Source organism: Coffea arabica, chromosome 3c (assembly GCF_036785885.1).
Source record: "Coffea arabica cultivar ET-39 chromosome 3c, Coffea Arabica ET-39 HiFi, whole genome shotgun sequence".
Taxonomy (NCBI): Eukaryota; Viridiplantae; Streptophyta; class Magnoliopsida; order Gentianales; family Rubiaceae; genus Coffea; species Coffea arabica.
Genome location: NC_092314.1, coordinates 8,768,746 through 8,783,083, shown reverse-complemented (window position 1 = coordinate 8,783,083; position 14,338 = coordinate 8,768,746). Strand labels below are relative to the sequence as shown.

The 14,338-nt window shown below is 34.6% G+C and overlaps 2 protein-coding genes, 1 long non-coding RNA gene and 1 other non-coding gene across 4 annotated transcripts; 1 reads left to right on the top strand and 3 right to left on the bottom strand.

The window, feature by feature from the left end:
• The first annotated feature begins 1,022 nt into the window (after positions 1-1,022).
• Positions 1,023-1,125, top strand: LOC113736123 (U6 spliceosomal RNA). Its single transcript, XR_003459615.1, has one exon. It is a non-coding gene; the product is annotated as a U6 spliceosomal RNA (small nuclear RNA).
• A 1,204-nt stretch (positions 1,126-2,329) lies between these two features.
• On the bottom strand, positions 2,330-2,806 carry LOC113735517 (MDIS1-interacting receptor like kinase 2-like). The gene has a single exon (XM_072082910.1). The coding sequence runs from the start codon at positions 2,804-2,806 to the stop codon at positions 2,330-2,332; it is 477 nt and encodes a 158-aa protein (XP_071939011.1).
• Positions 2,807-4,249: 1,443 nt separating this feature from the next.
• On the bottom strand, positions 4,250-5,095 carry LOC140038038 (uncharacterized). Its single transcript, XR_011841852.1, has 2 exons — positions 4,660-5,095; positions 4,250-4,573 (listed from the first exon to the last, which is right to left on the bottom strand). It is a non-coding gene; the product is annotated as an uncharacterized lncRNA (long non-coding RNA).
• A 5,878-nt stretch (positions 5,096-10,973) lies between these two features.
• Positions 10,974-14,138, bottom strand: LOC113735516 (uncharacterized). Its single transcript, XM_072083222.1, has 2 exons — positions 11,449-14,138; positions 10,974-11,367 (listed from the first exon to the last, which is right to left on the bottom strand). The coding sequence occupies exons 1-2, from the start codon at positions 13,895-13,897 to the stop codon at positions 11,069-11,071; spliced, it is 2,748 nt and encodes a 915-aa protein (XP_071939323.1). The 5' UTR covers positions 13,898-14,138; the 3' UTR covers positions 10,974-11,068.
• Positions 14,139-14,338: the final 200 nt, after the last annotated feature.

Sequence of the window (14,338 nt, the reverse complement as noted above, 5' to 3'; positions counted from 1 at the left end):
TGGTCAATGATGCTTGGGCCTGATTTACACACTAGCAGCAATACTCTTTCTGTCCTACTTGGTGTTCCTTTTACTTGAATTTATCTGTGTTTGTTTGTGAGAAACATGGTTAGTAAAATACAGAATAATCGTAATATTAATTATTTTACATAAGTTTATCATAAATTTTTTTTAAAGTATGATAAAACAAATTCGACACCAAGATATGAGTAGAACGAAATAGTGCATATAAATGTGTATGTGAATAGTAAGAACAACTTCTCCTTCTCTTTCTTTTTTTAAGTACGAACAATTTCAACTTTAACTATTATCCTTGTGTATGAGACATAAAAGTGTTTTAAGTTTTCATTTCTTTTGGATTTTACATGCATAAACTTATCGAAGTTTTGTTATGTATCGTAACTATGTTCTTTATAACAGAAAAAAAAAAAAAGGATATCATCCTTAACAAATTTTAAACATTTTCTCATAAATTGAAGTATTGCTTATGAAGCAAAACGTGAGACAAGTTTATCAGAAATATTATATAAATAGTTAGAAGTATGAGTATTTTTTAAAATAATTTTGAAATGTACAAAATACAATTTTATTTTCATTATAGATACAAACATGAAATATAGAGACTTAATTTGAGTTTTTTTTTTTAACCTAAAGATAAAGATCTTAAGTTCAAATCCCCCTTTCCCTTCCCACTTCTTAAATCCCACCCTTTTTTGACTAAAAAATTTTTAAAAGAAATAGAGACTCTTATTTAGCAATATAACCAGGCCAATGTACATTCTATTCTTGAGATCAATTCTTCTCATATTTCGGCTTAATAGTAGGCCAGATCCGATGATTAAATTCGGATGAAGTTGGCTCTACTTTTGTGGATGGAAAATTGGCAAAAAGCATATGTATCCAATAGTTCAATGCTAAATGCTTTGGGCCAGGTTTGATGACAAACGTTTAAAATCCGTCCGATTGCTGCTGAGTTCCCACATCAGTTGTGAACACCAAATTGGATCGGCCTAAAGGCTTTAGTGTCCTCCGGCGACACCCAATGAAAGTGGTATCATATAGAGAAGATTAGCAAGGCCCAGTCCCAGAATGGCGGGCACAAATGGAGAAATTGTTCAATTTTTTTGGGCTTTGTTGAATGTGTTTTTGTATCCCACATCGGAACTTTTATAAAAAAATATCTCCTTTAAGTGGTTATAAATATAGTGGAGTTAAGTGAGTTTAATTGTGCTAAGGGCACTAGCCCAAGTGCCATGTGCACCAGTCCAAGAGAGTTTTAGGAGGCCCGCGCCCCAGTCTGAGAGGAGTTTTGGTTTGACATTAAACCAAAAGAGCAAGTCATGAGCCTTTGGGTCATTAAGCATTTAGTGCTATTTAGGCTCTTTTGTGTTTTCAGTTTTAACTGCTTTTGGACCTAGGAATTATTTCTTAGGATTTTATACTCCCACTTTTGTACTCTCTTTCTGTTATAGTAAATCTGCTATCCCTTTGCCCGTGGACGTAGGTCAATTAGACCAAACCACGTAAATTCTTGTGTTTTTGTTTTACTTATTTCTGCTTTGTTATTTGTCTTTTGGGATTGCCAAAAATCCTTTTGTCAATTTCCTGGGACCGGACCTAACAGGCTTTTCTATGCTGATTTGGGTCTAAATCTATTTCATCTACCCATAAAGATGACTGATAAATTGCTTTTAAAGTCAGTTTGGGAATTTTTTGCTTTTGCTGATTGGGATCCATGTCTATATGGGCTAATTATCTGTACGTTTGATACTTCAAAACTCATTGGTGTGAATTTTTTTCATTTGACTGACAATACTATTTTGGATAAATTTCCAAAAAAAAAAAAATACAAAGAACAATTGTTTATCTCGAATTATGCTGCAATAAAATGTTCTGAAGCATGACTTGGACAATTTTTAAATCGGCTCAATTTGGTTGTCAGATGCATTAAGGATACAATTTTATAGGTTTGGAACGAACTAGAAATCATATGCATAGTTGGCCTAGATTCTGGATTCACATGTAAACATGCCTCTGCTATTTTGAGGACGAATACCAGGATCTTTTCAATTTCTTGTGTGGGATGCGAAAGTCTCTGGTCCAACAAGTCTTTCAATTCTATGTCTCCAGTTGTTGTTGAAGACATCAGATGGGCAGCAAATTCACCAGGGTGCTTCCCCTTGATTATTTCCAATGTCAGGACCCCAAAGCTATAAACATCACATTTTTCAGTGAATCTCATTGTATAGGCAAGCTCTGCATGGAAAATCATGTTATCAGTGAAACCTATACACTTAATACCTGAAAATAAAGAGAAATTATAACCCTGTTAATTAACTGCTGCAACATATCCCAATGTGCCAGCAAGAGGAGTCCAATTGCATGAGCCCTTCTGCAGAAATTTAGCAGTACCAAAGTCTGAAACACGAGCCTCGTATTCTAAATCAAGCAAAACATTGTTGCTCGAAACTTCTTGCTGAACTATTGAAGGTGAACAATCATGATGCATGTAAGATAGCGTGTGAGCGACACCTTTGATGATGTTCACCCCGTTTTCCCAGTCTAGCTCCTTATTTTCTTCTTCTATGCTGAAGATTTTGGCCAAGCTACCTTGCTCAAGGTACTCGTAGACCAAAAAGGTGTGTTTGGAACTTGAGCAGAAGCCGTGGAGTTTCGCAATGTTTCTGTGCTCGATATTTGTCAAGCCTCTTATCTCATTCAAGAAACTGTTAAAGTACGCCTTCTCAGGCAACAGATGATGTTTCTGTACAGGATCTAAAAAGAAGTACGAGTGGTTTGTACACATTTCCATAACCAACTCTTCTGTTGCTTTTAATATTTCTTTGTATATTGCATGAATAAGTACGAGTGGTCCTAGAAGAGGGAGTGCAATTATGAGAACAAGATCAACCCTGTAACAATCCTTTACGTGCTTTCTAATTGATTGATGACTTTCACAAGCTTGTAAACCTGTATTATTGCCGCACAAACCCTACTTTCCTCTCAGTTGTTCTGTGGTGATATTTTTAAAGGCTCTAACACAAGGAAATGGACCTTCTAATGTAATTGAATGATATGTCAAAATGCAAAGAACCAGGCAGTTCAGCCATAGCTTCTGAAAGGAAACCTGAGGGGTTATCATGGGAAAGATAATTTCCAATATATCTCTAGACTCTGAAAACTTCTGATCAAACTCAGGTGGTATTTCTCCGCTGATGTAATTATGACTCAGATCCAAGATAGAAAGGTGAGTTAACTCACCTAGCTGGGGTGGAATCATTTGACTTAGATTGTTGTTGCTCAAGTTCAAGTAAAACAATTGTTGGCAATCTTTTAAAATTTCTAGGATAGATTCACGCAAGATGTCTTCTGACAGGTTTAGATAAAGCAGATTTTTTACAAACCTAAATTCTTCAGGTATTTTAGCAGAGAAGCCAGCTTCATAACTTGCTTTGGAATTTCCCCAGTCAAGTCATTGGAAGAATGATCAAGACTATGAAGTTAAGACACGTTCTCTAGCTCTGAGAATTGTCTGCAAGCAAAAGTGCTTCCAAGTTTGGGCATCTGGCCCTTTTGCCAGAAAGTCTGCCGTAGAATTAATTGTTGCTAAGATCGATCAAATTCAAGTTTGGATGGATATCAGACATCTGTGACAGGTTCCTAGTTAGCGGGTTTCCATCAAATCCGACTCTGAATAAGCTTGAGCAGTTTTCAGGTTTAATAGGAATCGGAGTATGAGGCTGTTGTTGAGTGTTCCATTTTGGCGAAGATGTTTCGGTATATTACCAGAGAATTGATTTTTATCCATTTCCATCACAACCAACATTGTCAACTTGCCAATCTCCTCACGCAACGGAACCAGAAAGGTGGTTATCACAAATACTAATCAAGATAGGCATCACTTTCATGTAAATTCAATTACCTATCTTGTGAGTACACTATCTTGTATGCATTATAGATGATTGTGAAATACCAACCATCAACAGATCTAGCACTTTCCAGATGAACCACAAAACAAGCAACAAAATATTGAAACTTGACTTTCCTAAGGTAAATTAAACTAGTTGAGGAGAGCTTAATGTAATGATTAAAATTGAAACACCAAGGCTTAAAAGTCTTGGATTCAAATCTCCTTTCTCCATCAAAAAAAAAAAAAAAACTCCTTTCTTCCTTCCCGCTACTTAAATCCCATACTCTTCCTACTACATAAATTTTTTTTTTTTAAAAAAGGGTAAATTAAACTAGGACATATGGGAACAAATTTCTTGGATTTCACATTATTTTGATACAAGACATACCCAATTGTATATTGGCTTATCAACAACAATAAAAAAGTACTTACAAAACAAAAAAAATTAAATAAACACAAAAAGAAGCAACCTCTCAGCCCAAAGAAAATACAATAAAAAGAAGCAACTCCCAATCCAAATCCTGAAGTTTCGTCTGATTTTGGATTATCAACATCAAAAGCCGATTGGAGAAGGAACATCCATTGCGTTTGATCTTGGTGACCAGATGGGACTTGGGTGTACCTTTACCTCTGAAACATGGGTATCGTTGCCCCTAAATTCGTCTGCATAAAACCAAAGTACCACAAACATGAACGATAAACTAAACTATCAATTGTCATTTAAGGTATTTGTGAACTACACAACTCACTTGTTGTCCCGGAAATTGTTCTTGATGTTGCAGATGAGATGGATGAAGTTGAAAGTAAGACGAGAAAGAAAATTTTTGCGAGAGTTTTGACGTCCATGAACTCAGAAGAGGTCGTTTGTGATGCTACCTTATACCTGATTCCGGTAGCGCAATTGCTCAGGTACGTATGCTAGTGACTTTGGCACACAGTATTTATATCTCAAGGGCAAATGATAAGAACACCTAAACAAGGTAACACTCATTATTACGAAATTTAAACATTATCAAGTATAATTCATAAATTTGATAATTTCACCACTCACAAACGAGCTTTTTATCAAATTTAATAAATTTTGATATATTCGGTAACGTAAATTTCTGGTTTTGAAATTTGATAAAAAAGTTGATATTTTACACCAAAGTATAATTTTTCTTCTATACACATTTTCATTTTAGTCTATATGAATGGAGATTTTCTTTTTCTTTTTCTCTCTTTACAAATCTAAATTTTTGTAGACAAAATTAAACCGGTACCACCAATTATATAGAAGAATCCATTAAAAAACACGTGTAATCAAAAAGTTTTTGAAGAAAAAATATTAACTAATGCTGTCGGAGAAAAAAGATAAAGAACATACGCGTGGCGGTAATGGGTAATGTAAAGTCACATTTTAATGATAGGTAGTTTGGGAAAACCATTACACGACAAGATAGGTGTAACACTAATAAACATTGTTCTTCTTTATAAAAATCATATAAGTTTGGCTAACGCTGCCGATTAAAAGTGGCCTCGAGTATTAATTTGTTGGAAAAATTATTCAAAATGTTTCACACATTTTATTAAATGAATTTTTTTGTTCTTTATTTTTAAAATATTAATTTTACGTCCCTTATAAATTTAAGTTAACTAAAAGAAGTTAAAAAAATTTAATTCCAACCTAAATTTTTGATCACTTTTTAGTCTGAAATCACCACGTGATTCACATGTAGCTATTTTTTATGTATAAAAAGACAATATCACACTTTTTCAGTAATAAATAAATATAGATTGGATTAGATCAAACATTTTTAGAAGAAAAAATGAATATCGTTCGAGTCAGGTCCTACTTTTTTAGGGATAAAAATAAATATAGATGGCATTATTTATTTAATTATAAATGGCACCTAACTTTTTTGCCCTAAAAGATAACATTCATGTATATCATGAAATGACTTCAACACACATGACTTGTTTATAGTAAGTCTACCCACTCCAAGCTTTGGAATGATTACACTTTACAGTAAGGATTAATTTTTTTTATATTGACAGTCTAGTGATTTTTTTACCCTAGTAGTTTTGGATGTATGTTATATGTTCATAATTTGAATTTTAAATTTAAATTCATGTTATGTGACATACTATAAACTGGCTAATGTAAATATATATATATATATATATATATTTATATATACACATTGACAATGTATAAAAAATTTATCCTTACAATAATCATAAAAATTCAACATGAGAAAAATAGAAATCTTTTTTGTATGATTACTTACTTAAATAAAGGGCAAAAAGATACATCACTAGTTGTGTGAAGCCGAGGTTTCTTATTCTTATTAAATGTTTTGCCTCAAAAAAATACGTCATTTCTTACTCCGTAGCAGTTCTAAGTACCAAAAATAGTATATCCATGTGTTTTGAAGTTAATCAACCAAATGATCGTGAAATGAATATAGGGATAATTTCAGAAACCTTCCCTGAGGTTTGCCTTAATATCACTTAGCTCCCCTCAAGTTTTTAAAATCTCACTTACCTCTCCTGTCAATTTGACAAGACTAAATATTCCTATTAAAGGTCACAAATTGACAACAATACCCTTCCTCTTAACAACTATTTAACCAAAAAGTCAAACCAAAATAAAATTTTAAAAGCAAAAAAGTAAATTAAAAAAATAAATTTCTAGCTAATAATGGTCCATATTTCTTTACATTGGAGTCATGGTGGAATAGCAAAAGACATGAATAAATTAAATCTAATCAAAATCAACTACTTAGGAGGATTTTAGAGAGTAATTACAACCTCGTAAAATTTTGTGCATAGTTACAATTAAGGAAGAAAAGATATATTTTGGAAAAATATGTTTTAATTATTGTGTAATTTTAGTTGTTTTAAAAACTAAAATAATGTTTTCATACGTATGAATTTTTCATGTGTAAATTTTGCTTTTGTTCAAATATAACTAAAATAAATAGTTTACATCAAGAAATTTACACCTTATAAAAATTTAACCTTATTTTAATTTTTATTGTTGTTATAAATTTCATAAGTAGGATAATATAAGGGTAGTATTGGAACAAAAATTTTATATTTCTTGTATTTCTTCCAAAGGGGTTAAACTATTACAAAAAATGTCAATCTAAGAGAGGTAAGTGAGATTTTAAAAATCTCAAGGTAGCTGAGTGATATTAGAAGAAACCTCGGGGGAGGTTTCTGAAATTATCCCATGAATATATTATGCAGCAACCACACAGCAAAGACCCTTCCTTCTCCTCAAATTTTGACTGGTTTTTCCTGCTCCAACTTTTAGGGTTGGGAATAATTAAGCACTGACACCAAAATTTTCAGTCATATCACATCATTCAATTATCTTGTATTTAGTTTTCTTTAATTGATTTATAATGTTTGCATCTCATAGGCAAATTGGCAGCACTTCATTAAGGTTAAGTAGATATTCATTTTTCCACCCTTTAGTGCAGGTGTACACTTTAATTCTTTATTATGGCTGCCACAAATAGATTAATAGATAAATAACATCTACATTGGCATTCTCCTTTTGAATAAGTATGCCAGTAATGATATAGATTAGTAGAAAGATAACAGCCAGATTTACAGCACGTACTCTCCCCCGGATTGGAGCTTTAGTACCCCTTCCGTTTGGTTGGTAGTTGCAATACATACTTAGGATGCTTATCAATAGTTATGTTGACAAAATGTGATTATGTTATTAGGGTAAAAATTAGTTTTTATAAGATTAAAATTAAAAGTTCAAGAAAAGAAAAAATTTATACCAATTGCCTCTACTCTAACTTTATATATTGTATAAATAGCATCTAATAAATGAATTTAAAATTTAATGATGGGATTTAAATGGATAAAGCAAAACCGTTATCCAACCTTCTACCATGCTTTCCTCATACTTGTATATTTACCACTCCAATAGTACATTTGTTATTATTCATTGTTGTCCCTGACTTGGTAATACAGTTTTACCTTAGAAAGATTGCAAAAACCCAGAGTGAAAAATATAAACATTAGCTATAAAAAGAACACCGAAAGAAGATGAATGTATTATTATGCAGCTGCCACACAAGATTTGGTAATGAACAACTAAATTGAACATTTTATCTTTCCTGCTCCTCCAATTTTGTTTGGTTTATTCGGCTCAAACTTTCTAGGGTGGGAATGATTATTATCAGCACTAAAACGAAGCTTTCCAATCATTTTGCATCACTCAATTATCTTGTATTTTGTCAATTGACTTATAGTGTTAGCATCCCATTGGCAAATTGGCCTTTTAGCACTTCATCAAGGTCAAGTAAATGTCCATTTTTCCACCCTTTAGTGCGCTTTTACACTTTAATTCTTCAATATGCCTGCCACAAATAGATTAGTACATAAAGAACATCATTGATGGCAGTCTTCTTTTCAATGTGTATGCCAGTAATGATATGGATTCATAGAAAGATGACAGCACGTACTCTCCCACAGATTGGAGCTTTCGTGGGTTAATTTTTCACATCTCCTAGTTTCCAACTAGCGCACCTTAGATGGTGGTTTTTCATCCGTCTCCTTATCATCATTTTCTCTCCATGCGTCTAAATCCTATTGGACATTTTTTCCAATCTTTGATCCCACATTTTCCACTTTAATTTACGGACAAAAAAATAAATTCTACAAGTCTATTTTTCTAATTTTTTTTTCTTCTTTTGTACTAATTGATGATGCGGTCTGCACTTTCTTTTACCATCTGCTGTACCCAATTCTTCTACTTCGTATACCGTAAGGTTAGGGAAAGGAAAAGTGACGCGGGGTCGAAGCATAGAACTAGATGGGGTTCGATGAACACTTCTCGGAAGAAGGATCGAAGGGTTGATTCACGATTAAAACCCCAAAATAACAAGATTCAATCATAATCTAAAATATAAAGCGCACTTCAAGGGACATGTTAACGCCAACAACTCAAAGAATTAATTTGATTTATTTGTTAAAAGCTGTTTACAGTATCCTAAATATTTCTCTTTATAGGCTACAAAGATCTAAACTAAAAACAAAACAAAAACACACAAAATGCCTAAAACACATAAAACTTCGGGTTTGGCCGCCACGAGGATCTGCGGATGGATTTAAGCTGGCTAGGCATGGATCCGCCTTGCAGATTCGTGTTGCTACTACTGTCTGCCTTGAATCCAGCTCTATAATTCATGGATGGATTAAAGGCCCATTAGACCTTTCTTCTACTATTTCTTCGAGTAAAACCATATTGGCGCAATAATTAATATTGATAATTAAAATAAATAAAAATGCAAGCAAAACTATGAGAATTCTAAATGATTCTCAAGTAGTTTTATTGGATATAAATGAGGACTCATGAATCCATGGTTCCTCCTTGAGTACCAAAAGTGTTAATTCGGTCTGTTATCATAAGGGTCTTGCAAATTATTTATGGCAAATCAATTTTAGTCTCTTAACTTTAAAATATGTGGCCGATATGTTCCTTTAATTGAAGATTAATTAGGAGTAGGCCTGTGAGATAGGCCAATAGTCTTGGTGTTTTAAATGAAGATTTGTAAACAATTAAAAAAAGCTCTTAAACTCATCTGAATTCTTCACCATCAGGATGACAGTTTTTTTTTTTTTTTTTGCACCATGAGATCACCTCAAATAAAGTTCAAGACATAAACTAAAGCATTTTGCCTTTTCTTAGTTAAACAATCGTGAAAAAAAATACCAATTGAGCTCGGAAGAATCTTAAAACTTGGAGTAAATTCTTAAATTGTGATGAAAAAAAAGTTTTTTTGTAAGGGGGGTAATTTTTGAAGTTAGTTCCAGGATTATGATCTTCGCATTTGTGAAATGCGAGTTCAGATACTTCGCATTTCACAAATACGAGATCAGTCTCTCAGGAAAAAAAGGAAAAATAGCTCGCATTTGTCGAATGCGAGGTACGCAATCTGAACACAAAGCCCTTGAGGTCGACCACAATATGTGACCGTGAGGTCGCGTATTCAGTGGTCACGTATTACAACCCGCAACTGCAAAGCTAAAAACACGACCATGGGGTCGCGTATTGATCCCTTGGCCATAACAAAACGAATCTGGGGTCAATTTCTTCATTCTTCTTCTTCTTCTTCCTTGCGTTTTCTCTCTTCCAAACTCACTCAATTCACAAATCTTCATTTTTGCTCCATAATCTTACTAAAAACCATCAACCCAACAGCTTTTGTGCATCATACAGCCTTTCTAACTGAGAAATTATCAAATCTTTTAATCTATAAGAAATATAACTTTTTTGTTATTTATATACAAAGAATTACTAGTAGATAAAATTTTGTATTGAGAGCTCACATTTGCTAACTTCTAACTCGGGTGAGTTTTAAAATAAAAAGGATTTATTCCTCTATGATAAATGTCAATGCAAAAACAAAAATGATTGTGTGCTCCTAATTAAAAAAAAAAGCAAATTTTGAATATAATTTTCTAGGAATTCACATTTATTGGATGCGAGATATAGTAAAGCCGAAAGCCTACTAGTTCGCTTAAGATTTATTGCCCCAAATTATTATCAAGTATTGATGGCAATATTATGGGATTTTTTTTTCCAGTTCTGATGAATTTAGAGCCTTAAGTAGTAAAATTTGTAGAAATTTTCATTGCAAATTGTAAATCATTTTATAATTTGCAGTGAAATCATAAAGCAAGGGAAAATGGTCACTTACCTCGCATTCCTTAAATGCGAGGTCATATCTGTTTTTTTTTTCTTTTTTTTGGATTTCGGTGGTCGGAAAATTCAAGGAGACTTCGCATTCAGCAAATGCGAGTTCCTTGAGTTTGCATTTGCTGAATGCGAAGACCTCTTGGACGGAATCCCAAACACAAAATGCCTCCTTTGTAGAATTTTTTAAAAATTCATCATAATTTTAGAAATTTCTCTAAAACTTGCAATAACAATATGAAACTTTCAAAAAAATTATATTGCAAGCTTTATGGAAATTTCTAATGGTATAGCAAGTATTACAAGGAAAATTGCTTGTCTTTTAGGTTTAGTATTCAATTTTGAGATATACCAAGGTACAAAGAAAATCAATGTTATTCACATGTAAACTCCAAACAATGTTTCCCACTCAAACAAAATTCCCTTGATGGTTACCTACCAAAATGTTGCCCTCATGGTGCACCCACAGGTAACAAACTCGAAACAATGTGCATAGTTGGCCTAGATTTTGGATTCACATGTAAACATGCCTTTGCTAGTTTGACGGTTGATATCAGAATCTTTTCAATTTCTTGTGTGGGATGCGAAAGTCTCTGGTCCAACAAGTCTTTTAGTTCTATATCTCCAGGTGTTGAAGACAACAGATGGACAACTAATTTACCAGGGTGCTTCCCTTTGATTATTTCCAATGTCAGGACCCCAAAGCTATAAACATCACACTTTTCAGTGACACTCATTGTATAAGCAAGCTCTGCACGGAAAATCATATCATCAGGAAAACCTCCACACTTAATACCTATAAAAGAGAGAAATTATAACCCCTATTAATTACCTGGCGCGACATATCCTAATGTGCCAGCAAGAGTAGTCCAGTTAGATGAATCCTTCCTGAGAAATTTAGCAGTGCCAAAGTCTGAAACACGAGCCTCATATTCTGAATCAAGCAACACATTGTTGCTTGAAATGTCCCGATGAACTATTGAAGGCGTGCAATCATGATGCATGTAAGATAGGGCATGAGCCACGCCTTTGATGATGTTCACCCTCTTTTCCCAGTCTAGTTCCTTAGCTTCTTCTTCCATGCTGAAAATTTTGGCCAAGCTACCTCGCTCAAGGTACTCATAGACCAAAAAGGAGTTTGTGGAATTTGAGCAGAAACCGCAGAGTTTAACAATGTTTCTGTGCTTGATGTTTGTCAAGGCTCTTATCTCATTTAAGAAACTGTTGAAGTACACCTTCTCCGGCAGCAGATGAAGTCTCTTTACAGCTACCAAGTTACCAGGTGGGAGCATTGCCTTGTAAACACTTCCATAACCTCCTTCCCCAATGCAGAATATTTCGCTGAAATCTTCTGTTGCTTTTAATATTTCTCTGTACATTGCTTTGCCATCAAATGTTGATATGGAAAACAAATCAGCATCCACTACATTCTCTGTGGTTTTTCTTTCCCTTTGTCGACATATTTTAAGGGCTCCAAAGAATGCACAAAGAAGAATTAGCGATCCTAGAAGTGGGAGCACAATTACGAGAACAAGATTCAACCCCTTATCCTTTACACGCTTCATACTCAATTGAGGACTTCTACATGCTTGTAAACCAGTAATATTACCGCACAAACCTTTGTTTCCCCTCAATTCTTCTATGGTGATATTTTTAAAGGCTCTGCCATAAGGAATTGGACCTTCTAAATTATTGAAAGATATGTCAATATGCAAATAACCAGGCAGTTCAGCCAAAGCATTTGGAAGGAAACCAGAGAGATTGTTATGGGAAATATCCAATATCTCTAGGCTCTGAAAACTTCTGAACTCAGGTGGTATTTCTCCTGTGATGTGATTATGACTCAGATCCAAGACAGAAAGTCGAGTTAACTTACCCATCTGAGGTGGAATCTGTTGACTTAAGTTGTTGTTGCTCAAATTCAGGTAAAACAATTGTTGGTAACCTCCTAAAGTTTCTGGGATAGATCCACGCAAGAAATTTCGTGACAGGTCAAGGTAAAGCAGATTTTTGAGCAAACTGACTTCTTCCGGTATATTGCCAAAAAGTTGGTTATTTTGTAGATTTAGATTGATCATGGAAGCCAGCATCATAACTTGGTTTGGAATTTCCCCTGTAAAGTCATTGGAAGAAAGATCGAGTGCATGAAGTTGAGATGCATTTCCCAGTTCTGAAGGGATCTGGCCTGTGATGTGATTGTCGGCAAGCAAAACAGCTGCCAAGTTTGGGCATCTACCCCAGTTGCCAGAAAGTCCACCATAGAATTCATTGTTGCTAAGATCCATGAAATTCAAGTTGGGGTAGATACCAAACATCTCTGACAGATTCCCAGTCAGCCTGTTTCCCTGAAATCGAGCTCTAAATAAACTTGAGCAATTTTTCAAGCTTATAGGGATTGATCCTATCAGCTTGTTGTTGCTTACCGTGAAGTTCTGAAGTGTTCCATTTTGGCAAAGATGTTCCGGCAGATGACCAGAGAATTGATTTGTATCCATCTCCATCACAGCCAACTTTGCCAACTTCCCAAGCTCCTCTGGAATGGAACCAGAAAGCTGGTTTTCACGGAGAAACAGAAATTCCAGGTTGCTCAGATCACCAAATGATTTAGGAATAGAACCGTTCAGTTCATTCCTGTCTAGTTCCAAATCTGTAAGTAGCTCTAGGTTGCCCAACTCTTCAGGAATTGAGCCTGAGAGTTGGTTATCATAGAGATGGAGGACAGTCAAATTCGTCAGATTACCCAGTGATGTTGGGATTGTGCCAATGAGATTATTTCCAAACAAGCTCAAACTTTGAAGTGATTTCAACTGCCCTAACTCAACTGGAATGGGACCAGACAGATCATTTTGGAAAAGGAACAAGGTCTCCAACTTATTGAGGTTACCTAGAACAGGTGGAATTGAACCTGTTAGAAGGTTAGAGCTCAAAAAAGCAGTGACAAGATTGGATAGGTTTCCTATTTCTGGAGGAATGGAACCTGATAATAGGTTTTCATACAAAGACAAGTATGTCAAGTTTCTCAGATTTGCCAAGGAAGATGAAATGGTGCCACTGATGTTATTGGTATTCAAAACAAGCTCGGTAAGACAGACTAAATGGCTTAATTCCACAGGAATTGGACCAGACAATTGATTTTCGTTCAGATGGAGGACTTGAAGATTTCGTAACAAGCCAATTTCAGGTGGGATTTCTTGTGACAGCTGATTGAACGAGAAATCGAGATAAATGAGCTTGGAAAGATTACCAATCTGTGGCGGTATGCTGCCAAAAAGTTCATTCATGGACAGATCAACGTATTCAAGGTTTGGCAAGGATGAAAATGGAAAGTCAGAGAGTGTCGTGCTGACATTGGAATTTGTGAGGTTCAATCTGTTGACACTTCCATCAATATTGCATGAAACACCAGCCCAAGTGCAAGGGCTGGAAGAATTCTTGGCTTGGGTTGGCGATATATTCCATGAAATGAAAAGAGAACTATTCTTGTTGGCAAAATTGGCTTTCCATTTAAAGAGTGAAGCAGCCTCTTCAGCAAAATCTGATGCACAAACTTTGGAAGGAAGTGTTGGCCAGAGTGTATGTGGTACTAAAATAAACATGAAAAAAACCTCTCTTATGAAATTTGGAAGCATGATTGCTTTTGCTCTATCTCAGCTGAAGATGGACCAATTTGTTAATTTGTTTACTTGTATGAACTACAAAATGAGACGTTGATGGATCCTCCC

Bases quoted from the DNA above. Each gene is read 5' to 3' on its own strand.
- LOC113735517 (XM_072082910.1), bottom strand. From the start codon at position 2,806: ATGTGTACAAACCACTCGTACTTCTTTTTAGATCCTGTACAGAAACAT.
- LOC113735516 (XM_072083222.1), bottom strand. From the start codon at position 13,897: ATGAATGAACTTTTTGGCAGCATACCGCCACAGATTGGTAATCTTTCC. The intron at 11,368-11,448 runs GTAATTAATAGG...TTTTCCGTGCAG, and splicing joins ATTAGGATATGTCGCGCCAG to AGCTTGCTTATACAATGAGT.